Source organism: Neovison vison, chromosome 6, assembly GCF_020171115.1.
Source record: "Neovison vison isolate M4711 chromosome 6, ASM_NN_V1, whole genome shotgun sequence".
Lineage (NCBI taxonomy): Eukaryota > Metazoa > Chordata > Mammalia > Carnivora > Mustelidae > Neogale > Neogale vison.
Window position 1 is genome coordinate 69,200,832 of NC_058096.1, and position 16,848 is coordinate 69,217,679.

General features: G+C 36.5%; 1 protein-coding gene across 5 annotated transcripts in view; it reads left to right on the forward strand.

The window, feature by feature from the left end:
• The window catches only part of PLS1 (plastin 1), a 116,789-nt gene that overhangs the window by 68,416 nt on the left and 31,525 nt on the right, over nt 1-16,848 (forward strand). For all 5 annotated transcript variants that reach the window (XM_044251540.1, XM_044251539.1, XM_044251541.1 and 2 more), the window contains 7 exons: nt 825-954; nt 5,067-5,199; nt 6,506-6,587; nt 9,301-9,466; nt 9,548-9,690; nt 12,574-12,669; nt 14,964-15,156. In XM_044251540.1, coding sequence (XP_044107475.1) covers nt 825-954; nt 5,067-5,199; nt 6,506-6,587; nt 9,301-9,466; nt 9,548-9,690; nt 12,574-12,669; nt 14,964-15,156 — 943 coding nt within the window. The remainder of the gene's footprint in view (nt 1-824; nt 955-5,066; nt 5,200-6,505; nt 6,588-9,300; nt 9,467-9,547; nt 9,691-12,573; nt 12,670-14,963; nt 15,157-16,848) is intronic.

Consider the following 16,848-nt stretch of genomic DNA (forward strand, 5'->3'; position numbering starts at 1 on the left):
CTGAGCTGAGATCCGAAGAAAGATGTTAAACAGATCAAAGGGGTTGAGTGGGGGAACTGAATGATGTGCGAGGCCAGTGGAAGTGACAGCCTATTGTAGAGGCTCTGTGTGGCTTTAGGGATGGTAGATCTTCTCAAGCACTTGGAAAATGCTGAGTGTGGATAGGGCGAGATGGTTAAGTGTATGGAATGCAGCTAGGGGCGTAAGTTGGGGTCAGGTCATGCGGGGTCTTGCAGGATTTTCATTTTTATCATAAGAGCAATAGGAAGCCAATGATGTAGGAAGAAGAGAGTGTGAAGTCACATGATCAGATTCAAAATTTTAAAAATGCACTCTGGCTGCTGCTTGGAGTACTGATTAAATTCAAGTCTAGCCAATCATGAGAGTGATTGAAAGAGGGTATTTCTCCAAGCCTCTCTTATTTCCTACAATATCTGACTTACTGATTTTAAAACATATATACATTTGCAGTGCTCAGACAGGAAAATAATCCTCATTAAAGCATTAAAAATCTTTGTCACGTAGTGAGTTATTCTTTAGTTTTCAAAAGGCATGACAAAATGTGGCAAGCACAGAAGAATAATTTCAGTGTATTTAATTTAAGCTTAATTATAACAACATTTCTTCTAGTGTTTGGGGTGCAAATGTTTGTACATTTTGTATGCTGGGTAAAATGACACAAGAGCTAACCAATAAGGGTGAGAGTACCTGATTAGGATTTCTTTTGATGTCATTCCAAATAAAGAAGTCTAAATAATTATCTGTCACATTGTAAGGTTTTTTATGATTGGTCAAGGTTCAATTTTGCTTATATTCCATTCCAGCTGATACAAGAGTTAAAAAGCAAACACATCAGCAGGACATTCCGCAAAATAATTAATAAGAGAGAAGGAATTACTGCTATTGGAGGAACCTCATCTATATCCAGTGAGGGCACACAGCATTCTTACGCAGGTAACCTGCCAATCTAAATTTGACCTTTCAGTCACTGATTCATTCACTAAGTGTGATATTTCATCAAATCTAAGATGCCATTCATTTGTAATTCATACTGTTGTTTTATGTACCATTGAGGGAAAATCAGACTAAACTATAGTGTGCCATCAAATTTGAAATGCATCTCAATTTCAGAGGTGTCAGGATGAAAAATCATAGAATCAGTGAAATCAATGATTTCCTACCATGTGTCAGGCACAGCACACAAGGAGATTAGAAACAACAAAATAGAAACTGTTTCTATTTCGGCATTGAATATGTTCATTCATGAACTCTGAATGGATTTTTCATCCTGACTGGTGAGTTGGGTATATTTTTAGACCCGACCTAGGAATTTGTGGAGAGGTTTATTTCTAGGACATTTCCCTTACGTTTTCCAGGAGCTGAGATTCCTGAATCATCTTTTATCAAGCAACTAGGTGACTAGAGAGCACAGAATCTGATTTGCTAGATCTGATAGAATCATTGGAACGTTGCCCAATGGGAAATCCAGAGTCACGTCAGCTCTTAAGATGAGAGGTCTTACCATGTTAAGCTTACTTTTTACTTTTTGTGGTCAAGATGTTTGAGAAGCTTTGGTCAAGTTCATTTTGCTTATATTAAAATAAGTAGAACTTGATTTTTATTTTATTTTAAAAGATTTTATTTATTTGTTTGAGAGAGGGAGGAGAGAGAGAGAGGGAGAATAAGCGGGGTGGGGTAAAGGGAGAGAGAGAAGCAGACTCCCCACTGAGCAGGGAGCTCGAGAGGGGACTCAATCCAAGAACCCTGGAATCATGACATCCCTGAACTGTGCTTTTTAAATTATTGATTTAACTGTAACCTGTTCTCCCTTTTCCTCTGAGATCTGAATCTGTTAATTATCCTCTTGATTCTCTTCCTTTCAACTGGATTTTTCTGTAACAGTATACTCACACTTCTCCCACCCATTTTAAGTTTTTTCTACCCTTTTCCAGAAGTGTGGTAAAGGCAGTGAACTATAACTGCTACCTTCATTTTTTGAAAGGGGTTCACTCCTTAACTCCATTTCTGCCTACCCATTCTAATGAAACGTCTTCTTCAATATTTAAATCTTTTTATTGAGATATAATATGCATTTAGCAAAGTGTTATAATTCTTAACTGGACAGCTCAAGGAATTTTTACATGTGTCAACATCCTGTACCTACATCTATGTAGATGCCACCAGATCAAGAGAAAATATTTCATCACCCTCAATTGCTCCTTCATGCCTCGAACAGTAACTATTTCTTCCCAGAGGGGACCACTTTTCTGATATCTGTCATCATAGATTCTTCTTTCTTTACTGATTTGTTGGAGTATAAGATGCACACAGTAAAAACATAAAGTGTACTATTTTTAAGTGTGTGGCTTGATGACTTTTTAATACATGAATATGTAAATGTGTAAATTGTTATCCATGTAACTATTATCTAGAACGAGGTATGGAACATTTAATAGCTTTTTTTTTTTTAAGATTTTATTTATTTATTTGGCAGAGATCACAAGTAAGCAGAGAGGCAGGCAGAGAAAGAGGGAGAAGTGGGCTCCCCACGGAGCAGAGAGCCTGATGCAGGGCTCAGTCCCAGGACCCTAAGATCATGACCTGAGCAGAAGGCAGAGGCTCAACCCACTGAGCCACCCAGGTGCCCCCATTTAATAGCTTTTTAAAAAAGAGCAGCTTGATTGAGATATAATTGAGATGCCATGAAATTCACCCTTTGAAAATGTGCAGTTCAGTGGTTTTTAGTATATTCACAGAGTTGTATGGTCATCACCACCATCTAATTTTGGAATACTTTCATTATGCTAAGGAGAAACACCATGCTCATTAGCAGACCCTCCTAATTTCTCCTTTCCTGCAGCCTCTGGCAACCAGTGATCTACTTTCTATTTCTATAGATTTGCCTCTTGTGGGAATTTCCTGTAAATGAAATCATAGAGCAGTGGCCTTTCACTTGACCGGCTCCCTCACTGGCATAACATTACCTCTTGTGATATATATTGTACTGCATTCTTTTTATTGCCATACACTATTTTCTTCTATGGATAACATCACATTTTGCTTATTCTTTCATCAGCTGATAGACATTTGGGTTGTCTTGACTATTCTTAATACTGCTGTATGAGCACTTTGGTATACATTTTTGTGTGAACAGAGGTTTTAACTTATCTTAGGTATATACTTAGGAGTAGAATTGCTAGGGCTTTTCGTAACTCTGTGTTTAATATTTTTAAAAACTGCCAAACTGTTTTTCAAAGTGGTTGCACGATTTTGCATCCCCACTAGCAATGTTTGAAAGTCCAAATTCTTTATATTCTCATCAACACTTGTTATTGTCCCTTTTGTTTATTATGGCCATCCTAGCGGTTGTGAAATGTTATCTCATTCCTGGTTCCTATACCTGGAACATCTTTCCTTTTTCTCCGCATCTTAAAAATCTGTCTTCCCAAAAAAAAAAAAACAAAAAAAAAAACCAACTGTCATTCAGATTGTACCTTCTCAGGGCAGCTGGATGGCTCAGTTGGTTAAGTGTCTGCCTTCAGCTCAGGTTATGATCTCATGGTCTTGGGATTCAGCCTTGCTTGGGGCTCCCTGCTCAGTGGGGAGTCTGCTTGTCCTTCTGCTCCTCCCCTCTCTCTCAAATAAGTAAATAAAATCTTAAAAAACAATCAAACACATTGTACTTTCTCCATAAAGCCTTTTCTTGACCACCCCCCAACTGGAAGTGATTCTTTTGTTCTTTAAATTCTCTAAAACCCTGCTTATATCTCTTATGGTCTGTTTATTTCCCTTATTTTGGGTTTCTTTGTATATCTTTTTTTATCATTACACTAAGAAGTCCTTGATGGTAAGGTACAATATTCTAGTGACATTTAAATCCCTAGATTCTAAGTCTCTGAGTAGGTATGTTTGGTGAAGCAAGAAGTTAAAAAGGTAGATTATGATATGTACAAAAGATAAATATTAGTAAATGTGTCTTTTTGATATTGTATGTGTGTGTATGTGTGTGTGTGTCTGTGTGATGGCTTACATTTTGGGAGTGCCTGTCAAATATGCTCTTAGAAAATTACTTAATTCTAGGAATTGGGGCAGGTTGGCTCACTATATGCTACTCTGTGATAGAAATGGGAATTATTTTCTTTGAAGATTTGGGTTGTTAAATGATTTTTATATTTGCAGAGTAATAATAAAGCCATGGAACATTTTTCTTTTAAGTTTCTTTCTATTTTCCCAACTGCTTAGCTCAATAACTTTTTCGGTCTAAAGATCAATGTACCCACACCAGAAACCATGTACTGAGAAGTTGAGGATGCAGGTGGCTGAGAGTAGAGCTGGTATCTAGATTTGTATCAGTCTTCTTGTAGTAGAAATTCCACAGAAATGGAGGTGGTTCACTCATTCAGATAGCCCTTGACTGAAATTAGTATTTCTGTTATAAGCCCCAAAATTTTGGTGGGGGTTGTGGAATTTACTGCTGTGGAAATCTGATGCTTGTATTTTTTTTTTTAATTTTTTAAAAGATTTTTTAAAAAATTTATTTATTTAACAGACAGAGATCACAAGTAGGCAGAGAGGCAGGCAGAGAGAGAGGGGAAGAGAAGCGGGCTTCCTGCTGAACAGAGAACCCGATATGGGGCTCCATCCCAGCACCCTGGGATCATGACCTGAGCCGAAGGCAGAGTCTTTAACCCACTGAGCCACCCAGGAGCTCCTGATGCTTGTATTTTTAAATCCTGGTGTGTGTGCCTGATCTGACCACTCTTGGTTGGCTTCTGATTGATTAGCTTTCAGAAGCAATATATTTTAGTAAGGATTTTAGAATCAAATCAAATACTTACTGTGCTCGTTTAAGCTGTGTACCATACTGTCTCCTAAAACATCAGATGAAAAATGGAACGAATTCCCCTTTCTCCTTAAATCCTTATGCCCTCTTAAACCTGGTAGTATTTTAGCAGAGCTTTAATAATAACCATTTATTATCTTTGAACAGAAATTAAAAAGTATGTCTCTGTAGTGTGGTTAATTTTGTGAAATTTGGTTTGCTGATGAAGATTTTCTCTTTTCAGAGGAAGAAAAAGTAGCTTTTGTTAACTGGATCAACAAAGCCCTGGCGGATGACCCTGACTGTAAACATCTCCTACCCATGAATCCCAGTGATGGCAGCCTTTTCAGATCACTTGCAGATGGTATCCTTCTTTGGTGAGTTGAACATTAGGTTAAGGGAAATACGTTCTTCCTCTTTCCATTGATGAGCATTCAGTAAAAACTACAACTCAGGGAACGAGTAGCTATATAGGTATTGAAGAATTTATATTACACGGAAAATTAAGTACAGGGTGCTTTCCAAAATTTTTCTCCAAATGCAGTCTCTTAGATTTCTCATGCCTTTTCTATTTCCTTATTGATTTCAAGCCAGTTTTGAGTTATTCCTCTGATGTATTTAAAAATGTTCACAGGGTTTCTTTTTTCACTTCCAATAAGGAATTATTGACTGGGACAGGAACATGAGGAAATGTAAGAGAAAGATATATCTCATTTTGCTTAAATGAAATTAATGCTTAAAATCAGTCTTGTCATACCCTTAGCTCCTTGCAGTATGTTTCTGCTCATTAGCCTGTAAACTCTTTAGGAGCATTTCTTTCTCTGTGGTGTGTACTATAGTCCCAGTATACTTCTTTGTACAAAGCAGGTGTCTTTTTTTTTTTTTGATAAAAATTTAGAAAAATTACAAATAAGAATAAGTATCACAAATGTTCTTATTACCCATAATTGGCTATTATTAATGTTCTGGCATGTTTCTTTCAGTCTTTTTTTCTGTGTTTTTACTTAAAAAGAAAAAAAAGCTCCAACCTACTCACAAGTACAGGATATTAGTTTTTAAGTAACATGTAAAATATACCTTGACTTCCACCTACAGTTCTAATCTCTTTTTCTGATCTTCAGAGTAAATTCCTATTACAAATTGAATTGGTATTTTCCTATCTTTATTTTAAAATATAAAATATGTTCTAAAATTTGGAGATAAATTTTACAGCAATTTCTCTTAAAATGTTTGTGATATTGAAATCTTAGAAAGCCCATGTGTCTGACTCTTTCTGCAACAACAGTAATTTTGACACTATTGCTGCTACTTTATGGAACGTGGATTCTTGAGAGTTTGTTTTACATTTCAGACTGCTGAATGTTGATTATCATTAAATAGAGACAGGACACACATAAAGAAAATGCAAGACAGTTTAAAAATATTATGAGGGAACACTAAGATTACTATTGGAATGAGAAATATTCCATAACCTAAAACGGAATTTGTTTTAGGTTACGGAATATTTCTAAGATTTTAAAATGCAAGTCCCTGACATGAATCACAGTATATTTTAAAGAGGTGGATTGTTATAACTGTTTTGTCTACTTGCAAAAACAAACTAAAAAGTCTTAAATAATTTAGCTTAAATTATTTATCTTAAACTGGGAGTCTTAAGCTTAATTATTGCCATTTTCTCTGTAGCAAAATGATCAACTTATCTGAACCAGATACAATTGATGAAAGAGCCATTAATAAGAAAAAGCTCACCCCTTTCACTATTTCTGTAAGTATTTGCCCTTTGCTAATAATCATGTTACTGTGTTGTAAAGTGTAAGGCCTTTATTAGTGGGTTCTCAGGCCTGGGTAAAACTTTTTTTACTCCACAATTGAACTGAGAAATAATTGACATATTTCACTGTGTGAGGTTAAGGCATACAGTGTGATGGTTTGATTTGCATATATTGTGAAGTGATTATTACAATAGGTTCAGCTAACATGCATCTTCTTATTTAGGTACAATAAAAAGAAAAGAGAGAAAAAGGACAAAAATTTTCTCCTTGTGATGAGAACTCATAGGACCTACTCTCTTAACACCTTTGCTACAGACCATACAGCGGTGTTAGTCATCTTGTTGTACATGACACCTCTAGTACTTAATTATCTTAAAACTGCAAGTTTGTATCTTTTGACCACCTTCCTCCAGTTTTTCCTCCTCCCACTCTTTGCCTCTGATAACCCCAAGTCTGATCTCTTCTTCTATGAGTTTGGTAATTTTTGCTTTGTTTTGTTGTACATTTCACATATGAGTGAGGTCATATAATATTTATCTTTGTCTGTCTGACTTATTTCACTTAGCATAATGCCTTCAGGGTCCACTCATGTAGAATGTCAGATTTAACATAATTTCAGTTGCCTATAAAAACTAGGTTTTATTAAATAAAAATTCATCTGTATTTTGTACTGAATGAAATAAAGATTCAAAGTGCTTTGAATGAGGGTGCCTGGGTGGCTCTGTTGGGTAAGCATCTGATTTGATCTTAGCTCAGGTCTTAATCTTGGTGTTAATGGATTCAAGCCCCAGCGTGGAAGCCAGTTAAAACAGACAAGCAGGGGCACCTGGGTGGCTCAGTGGGTTGAGCCTCTGCCTTCGGCTCGGGTCATGATCTCAGGGTCCTGGGATCGAGTCCTGAATCAGGCTCTCTGCTCGGCGGGGAGCCTGCTTCCCTCCTCTCTCTCTCTCTCTCTCTCTGCCTGCTTGTGATCTCTCTGTCAAATAAATAAAATCTTAAAAAAAAAAAAACAGACAAGCAAACAAACATTGTTCAGAGTGCTTTGGATGAACTTTACTTAAGATACTAGTATTCAGGTTATACTATTGTAATCATTGAGTTGCTTTTAGTAGTGAGTATTTTCTTGATGCTGTTGTTCTTGGTGAAAATAAGAGCACCGTATAGTTTTACCCCATATTTTACTATTTCATAGAATTTGAACTATTCTTTTTCGCTATATTGTTCTGTAGTCAGCTTCTCCGTTCAGGTCTTGTTAAAGTGTAGGGAGTCTATAGTCACCACATTATAAAATAGTCACCCCTCAAAATCTCTAGAGCAGGCCCGGGTATCAACAGATACTAAGTACTTACTGTGGCAGTCACTGTTGTAAACAACTGCATGAATTATCTCTCTGAATTTTCCTGGCACCTTTAAAATACAGTGGATACTACAGTTTTACAGATGAGAAAACTGAGGCACTGAGAGGTTACTCGGTGGCAGAACCAGGATATGATTCCCAGTGATCCCTCCTTTCTCTTGACAAATATAATCCTTAATTTTGCTAAAGTTTTTAAGCTTCTTTTATAAGGAAGCTACAACCTTAGTGCGGTGGTACATGGTGAGTCCTGGAGTATCCAAGGGGATACTCCCATTTCCTGTATCTTTGAGAAGTATGAATTGGATGTTGGCTAACATGGCTTTCTTGTCTCCCGCTATTGCATATTCCTAGCAGAAACTACCATTCTTGAAGAAGCACATTTCTGATTGCAATTGCCATAGGTTTATTTTCTTTCACATCTTGTGTCAGGATGCTTTGCTTAATGTCTAGAATGTTGAAAATATTCATACGTCTTATTTTAGGATATATGTGTCACATAACTTTTTATGGCACTGACTCTGAAATACAGCATTTATCAGTGCTATACAAACCTATTGTCTAGTTTTACTTTTAATGTTTTAATGTTGTACATTAACTTTTAATGTTTTACTTTTACTTTTAATGGTTTTACTTTTACTTTTAATGGTTTTACTTTTTAATGTGTGAATGCAGTGCATTAAAGAAAATAAGGAAAAAATATTCTGTAGCTGCTTTGCAATAACTATAGGATGGGTCTGAGGGTGCTAAAACTTTTACAATTTTTTTTTAGAGACGACATTCTTCCAATATGAGTAGGTGGTAATAGTGTAGATCGTTAGGAGGCTTGAAAGAGTATACTAATGTAGAATGAAAAAAGATCTCTGGGAAGGAGCAAAGTGTTACTGTGGATATTAAATCTATCTTGTTTTTTTAGTAATTTTAGAGCTCTGGGAATAGATTGGCTAGAATACTACCAGTTTCCCATGAAACTTTATCCAAAAGAAGCCTCATTCATTTATAAAATGTTGTAAAGTTGTGATAATATCGTTTTGGGGTTTTTTTTTTTTTACCTCATGATGATGGGTTTATGTAGTATCATGATGTACGAAAGAAGAGAAATACGAAGGTATGAAAATGACGTACAGTAACTATGAAAGCGAGGGAATGAGATCAAGTAGTAAAGTCCTGGTTAAAGCTATGGGGTTGGTTTTTTTTTTTTTCTTTTGTAGTAGTATTTTGCTTGTATAAATACTACTTGTGTTTCAAAATCTGAATTTTCACAATCTTTTGTTTCTTATTTACCTTCGCAACTTGTCAGTAAGACTTTGGAAAGTACTTTCTCACAGGTAATTTTCTTTGTGGCACTTCAGGAAAACTTGAACCTAGCCCTGAATTCTGCCTCAGCCATTGGTTGTAGAGTGGTCAACATTGGGGCCCAGGATCTCAAAGAAGGAAAACCTCACTTGGTCTTGGGACTTCTCTGGCAGATCATTAAAGTTGGTCTTTTGGCTGATATTGAGATTTCTAGGAATGAAGGTAAGATCATCAAAAATATTTGATTATCATTAACATATACTTACTCTGGGAAGAATTTATATTTTATTGTTTTCCTTTTAGCTCTGATTACATTGCTAAATGAAGGTGAGGATCTAGAAGAGCTGATGAAGCTTTCTCCAGAGGAATTACTGCTGCGATGGGTGAACTACCATCTGACCAATGCAGGATGGCGCAACATCAAAAACTTCAGCCAAGACATTAAGGTTTATATTTTAATGTTCATAACTGTGATATAAAAGAAAGATGTAGAATGTAAAAAAAAAACAAAACATGTTCAAAATTAATTTCAAACTGAAGTTTAATGCATAAGGCCAAAGTGTAAAAAAATGAAATTTTGCATTTCTCTGTCTGAGGTGGATCTTCCGACTATAATTGCAAAATCTTTTTATTTAAAAAAGAACTGGTTTAAATGGCTGGTTACCAGAGGGAGGTGGATGGGGGATGGGTGAAATAGGTGATGGGGATTAAGCAGTGTTGAGCACCAGCTGTTGTTTGGAAGTGCTGAATCACACTGTTTTGTACACCAGAAACTAGCATTACAGTGTGTATTAGCTAACTGCAATTCAAATAAAAACTTAAAAAATATAAAAAGGACAAAATCTTCTTTTGCAATAAAGAAAAACTGGTTTACTGGTATTTAAGAAGAAATATAGCTTGGCTGTGCGGAGATACTAGCCCTAGCAGATTAAAGCATTCCTTCCCATTTTATATGCCACAAAGAGATTAAATTATAATGAGGAGGTCAGTCTATTAATTTGGACTGAGAATTCGTCTGTTCACTGGACTAGAGGTCATTGTGGGCCTGACCAGTTCAACACTCTTACTCCCACTTTGCCAATAACAAGCTAACAGGAGACCAGATGTCTGAGGGCACAGGGAATCAGTAGACAAAGGAATTCTTCAGGTATGATTCTCAACCAAAATGGCTTGAAATACTTCCCTCCCTATCAGAAGAGCTTGTCAAGGAGCCTGTGACATTCAGTGTGCCTAACAGTTCTTCCATGGTAACTCCCTAGACATGCACTGGCATACTTGGTCCCTGTGTCTCCCTCTTCTCTATGCTTTTTTCCCCACCCAGACTAATCAGCATTGGCATTTATTTGTATTTTCTCTCTAGATATATTAACCCCTTCAGTCAGACTATGCTCTTGTCATAATGGGCTTAGATGACAATCTCTTTGAAGTGACATTATATTTCTCTGCTTTCGGTTATTATATGTTCATTTAAATATATATTTTGGGGGGCTCTCTTACTTTAAAATTCACTTCATCAAATACTTATTAAACCCCTCCTATGGGGTTGTATGCCAGGTATAGGGGATGTGAAGATTTAGCTCTTAAGAAGCTGACCAGTTATACAGGGAGATAAACATCTAGGAGATGGATAATTCATTTATCTATTGCTATATAACAAGCCACTCAGAACTTAATAGCTTAAAATGACAATATCATTTCTCATGATTCTGTTGGTTAATGTGGCTTGGTTAAGTAGTTCTGTTTCAGATGCGTTTGTTTGGGATCACTAAGTCACTTACATTCAGCTGTCAGTTGGGCTGGTCTGGAGGGTGGGTGCACAAGGGCACCACTCCCATGTCTTGTGCCTCACAGAGTCTCCAGGAGGCCTTTCCATGTGGCTAGCTAGTGCTTCCTCATAGCATGATCATTTCAGATAGCTGGACTTCTCCATGGAGACTCACTTCAAGAGGGAGGAAGCAGAAGCTCCTAGGGCTTGGGCTTGGGAGCCCCAGTACCTCACTTGCCTGGCATTCTGTTGTTCAGAACAGGTCACAGGGCCAGTCTGAGTTAAATGGGGGAAGGCTTCCAGAAGTTAATACTTCACCCTCATCTTTTTTTATTAATTATTTTTATTAACATATAATGTATTATTTGCCCCAGGGGTACAGGTCTATGAATTGTCAGGCTTACACATTTCACAGAACTCACCATTTCACATACCCTCCTCAATGTCCATAATCCATCCACCCTCTAAATAACCCCCTCCCCCTGGCAACACTCAGTTTGTTTTGTGAGATTAAAAGTCTCTTATGGTTTGTCTCCCTCCCTATCCCATCTTGTTTCATTTTTTCCTTCGCTACCCCCAAAACCCTCACTCTGCCTCTCAAATTCCTCATATCAGGGAGATCATATGATAATTGTATTTCTCTGATTGACTTATTTCATTCAGCATAATACCCTCTAGTTCCATCCACGTTGTTGCAAATGGCAAGATTTCATTTCTTTTGATAGCTGCATAGTATTCCATTGTATATATATATATACACCACATCTTCTTTATCCATTTGCCTGTTGATGGACATCTAGGCTCTTTCCATAGTTTGGCTATTGTGGACATTGCTGCTATAAACATTTGGGTGCATGTGCCCCTTCGGACCACTACATTTGTTTCTTTAGGGTAAATACCCGGTAGTGCAATTTCTGGGTCATAGGGTAGTTCTATTTTCGACTTTTTGAGGAACCTCCATGCTGTTTTCTAGAGTGGCTGCACCAGCTTGCCTTCCCACCAATAGTGTAGGAGGGTTCCCCTTTCTCTGCATCCTCACCAGTATCTATCGTTTCCTGGTGTGTTAATTTTAGCCATTCTGATTGGTGTGAGGTGGTATCTCATCGTGGTTTTGATTTGTATTTCCCTGATGCTGAGTGATTTTGAGCATTTTTTCATGTGTCTGTTGGCCATCTGGATGTCTGCTTTGCAGAAATGCCTGTTCATGTCCCCTGCCCATTTCTTGATTGGATTATTTGTTCTTTGGGTGTTGAGTTTGATAAGTTCTTTATAAATTTTGGATATTAGCCCTTTATTTGATATCTTGACCCTAATCTTAATGGATGCTTCAGAGTATTGATAAATGAAAAGGTGAGGAAAGGTATTCCAGGTATAGGGAAAGGTGTTGCTAGAAGCTGTGAGGTGTGATACCAGCATAGTGCATTCAGGAGCCTGTCGGTAAGAAGTTACTAAGTTATTCCATTCTTTAAGACAAGGACAATTTCTTCAGTTTGAGTACTATTTTCCTAAATCAAATCATGATTTTATTCATTTAAAAAATTCTATTTCATGTCTTTCCTTGAAGGATTCAAGAGCCTATTTTCATCTGCTTAATCAGATTGCACCTAAAGGTGAACAGGGTGATAAATCTGCCATTGCCATTGACCTTTCAGGATTTAATGTAAGTACAGTTTTTAATTAAATATTTTTTTTATTTTTTAAAAAATAAGGTTTTTTTACATAAATTTTTAAAAAATTTTTTTACCATTTTAACCATGTTTAAGTGTACGGTTCTTTGGCATTAAGTACAATTGCAGTGTGTACAACCATTACCACTATCCATCTCTAGAACTTAAACTTAAGGAAAATTTTAAACATAATAAAAGAATTCACACACTCAGTATAATGAACTACCCTGTGCTCATCCTCCAGGTTCAACAACTATCAACTCATAATCAATCTTTAGTCATTTATCACCTATCCTTCCTCTCCTGTGTTATTTATTTTTTTTTGAAGATTTTATTTATTTATTTGACAGACAGAGATCACAAGTAGGCAGAGAGGCAGGCAGAGAGAAAGGAAGGGAATCAGGCTCCCTGCTGAGCAGAGAGCCTGATGTGATGTGGGGCTCCATCCCAGGACCCTGAGATCATGACCTGAGCTGAAGGCAGAGGCTTTAACCCACTGAGCCACCCAGGCAACCCCCTCCTGTGTTATTTTGAAGCAAATCCTAGACATCATATCACTTCATTGATAAGTATTTCAATATATATTTCTAGAAGATAAAGAAACTTTAGGGACGCCTGGGTGCCTCAGTTGGTTAAGCAGCTGCCTTCGGCTCGGGTCATGATCCCAGCGTCCTGGGATTGAGTCCCACATCAGGCTCCTTGCTCGGCGGGGGGCCTGTTTCTCCCTCTGCCTCTGCCTGCCATTCTGTCTGCCTGTGCTCGCGCTCTCTCTCCCTCTCTCTGATAAATAAATAAAATCTTTTTAAAAAAAAAAAAGAAAAGAAACTTTAAAACTATAATACTTTGGGTCGCCTGGGTGGCTCAGTGGGTTAAAGCCTCCGCCTTCAGCTCAGGTCATGATCCCAGGGTCCTGGATCGAGCCCCTTATTAGGCTTTCTGCTCAGTGGGGACCCTGCTTCCCTCTCTCTTTGCCAGCCTCTCTGCCTACTTGTGATCTCTGTCTATCAAATAAATAAATAAAAATGTTAAAAAAAAATTTAGTCAACATTGACATTTCCAATTGCTTCTTAAATATCAAATTTTCTTTCTCGTTTATTTGAATTAAGATCTGAATAAGGTCCACATATTATAAGGTCCATATATTATGTTCATGTCTACGTTAGGAACTTTATATTGTTTAATAGGATTGAACCCGTTGCTTTCTCTGATTTCATTTACATTTTTACTTTTTTGTAACTAATACACAAAATGAGACAAGTTATAATTCTTAGTCATAATATAATCTTATCATGGGTCCATGGATGTGCCTGCCTCTTTTTATTTATTTTTGTTTGTAGTTGTTTAAAAATTTTAACAAGTCTGTATGAACCATCAATCCAAAAGAAAGCTAAGAACTTGATATTAATTTGTGTTTAGCTCTCTACTTCTTCTCTACTCCATCTTTTTGCCTCACCTTAATGTGATAATCACCATCTTTAGTCTTATGTTCATTGTCCTTTTGCTTCTCTTTTTATATAGTTTTCTTTCAACCAAATATATCCCTTACAAAATTAAATTTTTTATTTTACTTTTTATTTATTTTTTGTAAAAAAAAGAGAAGTAGTTAAATTCCTAGTATTGTTTTGAACATATATGGCTAAGAGTCATTCACATTGTTCAATGTCACTGTGTAAATATGAGACAGTTTATTTGTCTCCTTTCCTGTTAACAAGCATTTAGTTTGTTTCCAGGATTTTGCACTTGTGAAAAGTCCTGTTCTTTTAATTTTAATAATTTCCTATTTGTATCCCAACTTGTTTTTCATTGAGAAAAGAGTCTATTGGAAATATTATTCAGAGTAAAATGGGTGAGATAACTAAACTTCTTAGCCAGAAGGTGTTCTGATATATGATCTTGACCAAATTATCTATAATTGACCAGTAGGAGCTGACTGATACAAAATTTGAGAGGTTGTTTTAATCTATCATTTAATATATTAACAGAAAATTGCTTGCTTTTAAATATGTATGTCAATAAAAAATTATGCCAATCAATGTTGGCAATTTAATGTTGACCATTTAAAAAAAATTTTTTTTTAAAGATTTTATTTATTTGACAGACAGGGATCACAAGTAGGCAGAGAGGCAGGCAGAGAGAGGAGAAAACAGGCTGCCCGCTGAGCAGAGAGCCCGATGCGGGACTCGATCCCAGGACGCTGGGATCATGACCTGAGCTGAAGGCAGAGGCTTAACCCACTGAGCCACCCAGGCGCCCACATTGACCATTTTTGTTCTATTTTGTTGTTTAGGAGAAAAATGACCTAAAGCGTGCTGGATTCATGCTTCAAGAAGCAGATAAACTGGGCTGCAGACAGTTTGTTACTCCTGCAGATGTGGTTTCAGGCAATCCTAAACTTAATTTAGCTTTTGTAGCTAATCTGTTTAACACATACCCATGCCTACACAAGCCTGATAATGACATCGATATGAATTTATTGGAAGGTATGTTCTTTCTGCCTTTAATTGCTTCACTGTTTGTATCTTCTTGTGGTAGTGACCTACTTTGCTGTCAGAGGTAGGGGATTGTGTGGGAGATGCAGTGTGTAGGCATGTGCATTCATTAAAAAGTTCATATTAAGAAAAGTCATTATTGGTTTTGTTGAAAGAGAATGCTGGGGTAAATCTTACTTGTCTGTCATCTCTCCATCAGTGTTTAGTAAAAACTATCATACATTTAAAGTAGTCTCTTAAATGACCACATAACATAACTCCACCACCAATATGGACAATGAATTTTCTATTGGAAAAATAATTATTTTGTAGCTTTTTTTCCTCCTTTAAAAGCTACAGTTTGACTCCAGTATTATTCTCTTTTTAATGTTTTTAAGGTACATGAAAAAATTTTAAATATTCTTTACTTGTCTTGTTGTGTGTGGGCTATTGTTATCTGTCTCATAATTTATAATACTTTCCTGTTTTGCTTTGTGAAATGCAGATTTGACCCCTCCTAATGTAGGTACTGTATTTAGTACTTTTCTATACTCTATAAATATGTTCATTCTGAACCTTCTTTTTATTAGTACCATTTATTCTTTCTATCTGGGTTGATTCTATCTGATTTATTTTTTGCATTGTTCATGCTGTGTTTTTTCTGTCTTAATATGCCTAAAGAACGACAACAAGGAAGAACACAAATGAAACTGAATTAGAACAGCACATCAAGGCTTGATTATGTAAACTCTCCACTGAATTTGCCTTCTATAATGATGGGATATTGTATATGTAAACACACCAAAAATCAGTTTTGACAATTGGATTTCATGATGTAAAGCCTATATTCCTCTCCTTTAAACAAACGCACTTATCTTTTATCACTAGTAACCTTTGGAAGGATCTGTTTAGGTTCTATTTTGTATTACTTAGCTATGTTACATTTCTTGAATGTCACTGAAGCTTACGATATATGAATTGTCATAATGACAAAAACATTCTTGTTATCTAGTTCTTTCTCCCTATCTTTGTTTCCTAGCTTGTCTTCTTTTTTGTTACCATACTCTCACACGCATACCCAAACCCACATTGGTATCAGAACTAAAGGTGAAAACTGTGGCAGCGGTCAGAGGGAGGGGCCCATCCTAAAATAGTCTCACCAGTTGCCCTGGTTTGGAGAAGGCAGTCTTCAAGTAAGGATTCTTGGTGGGGAGAATTTGATGTTGCAGTGTCCTTTCTCTCATGGAACCTGCCTTACTCCCTTCCTTCCCTGGGAGGGGGATAGAATGAGAAATAAGTTTCATGATCTTCTCTTTTGACTGCCACAACCAGAGTTCCAATATCCTTAACACTTTATAATTGCATCTTCTTGATTAATGAAAGAAGTTTCAGATTTAACAAACACGTTCTTTGAGGAATATGATTAATTCAATTCACTCTTCCTGAGGTCTAGTAAAATAAAGACTATATTCTCTACATAGATATGTAATTGAGAGGGAAGATAAAGACTATGTTCTCAAAATAAAAAAAAGACTATATTCTCCACAAAGGTATGTAATTGAGTGGGGAAATAGATAAAGGAGTAGATTTTTTGGCAGAGAAATTGAGGGTGAGGGATTAGAACTTTAAAAAAAATAAATAAAATGGAAGAGTGCTAGGTTTTTATCAGTCTGGAAAACTTCAAAATCCCTCTGTATCTTACAA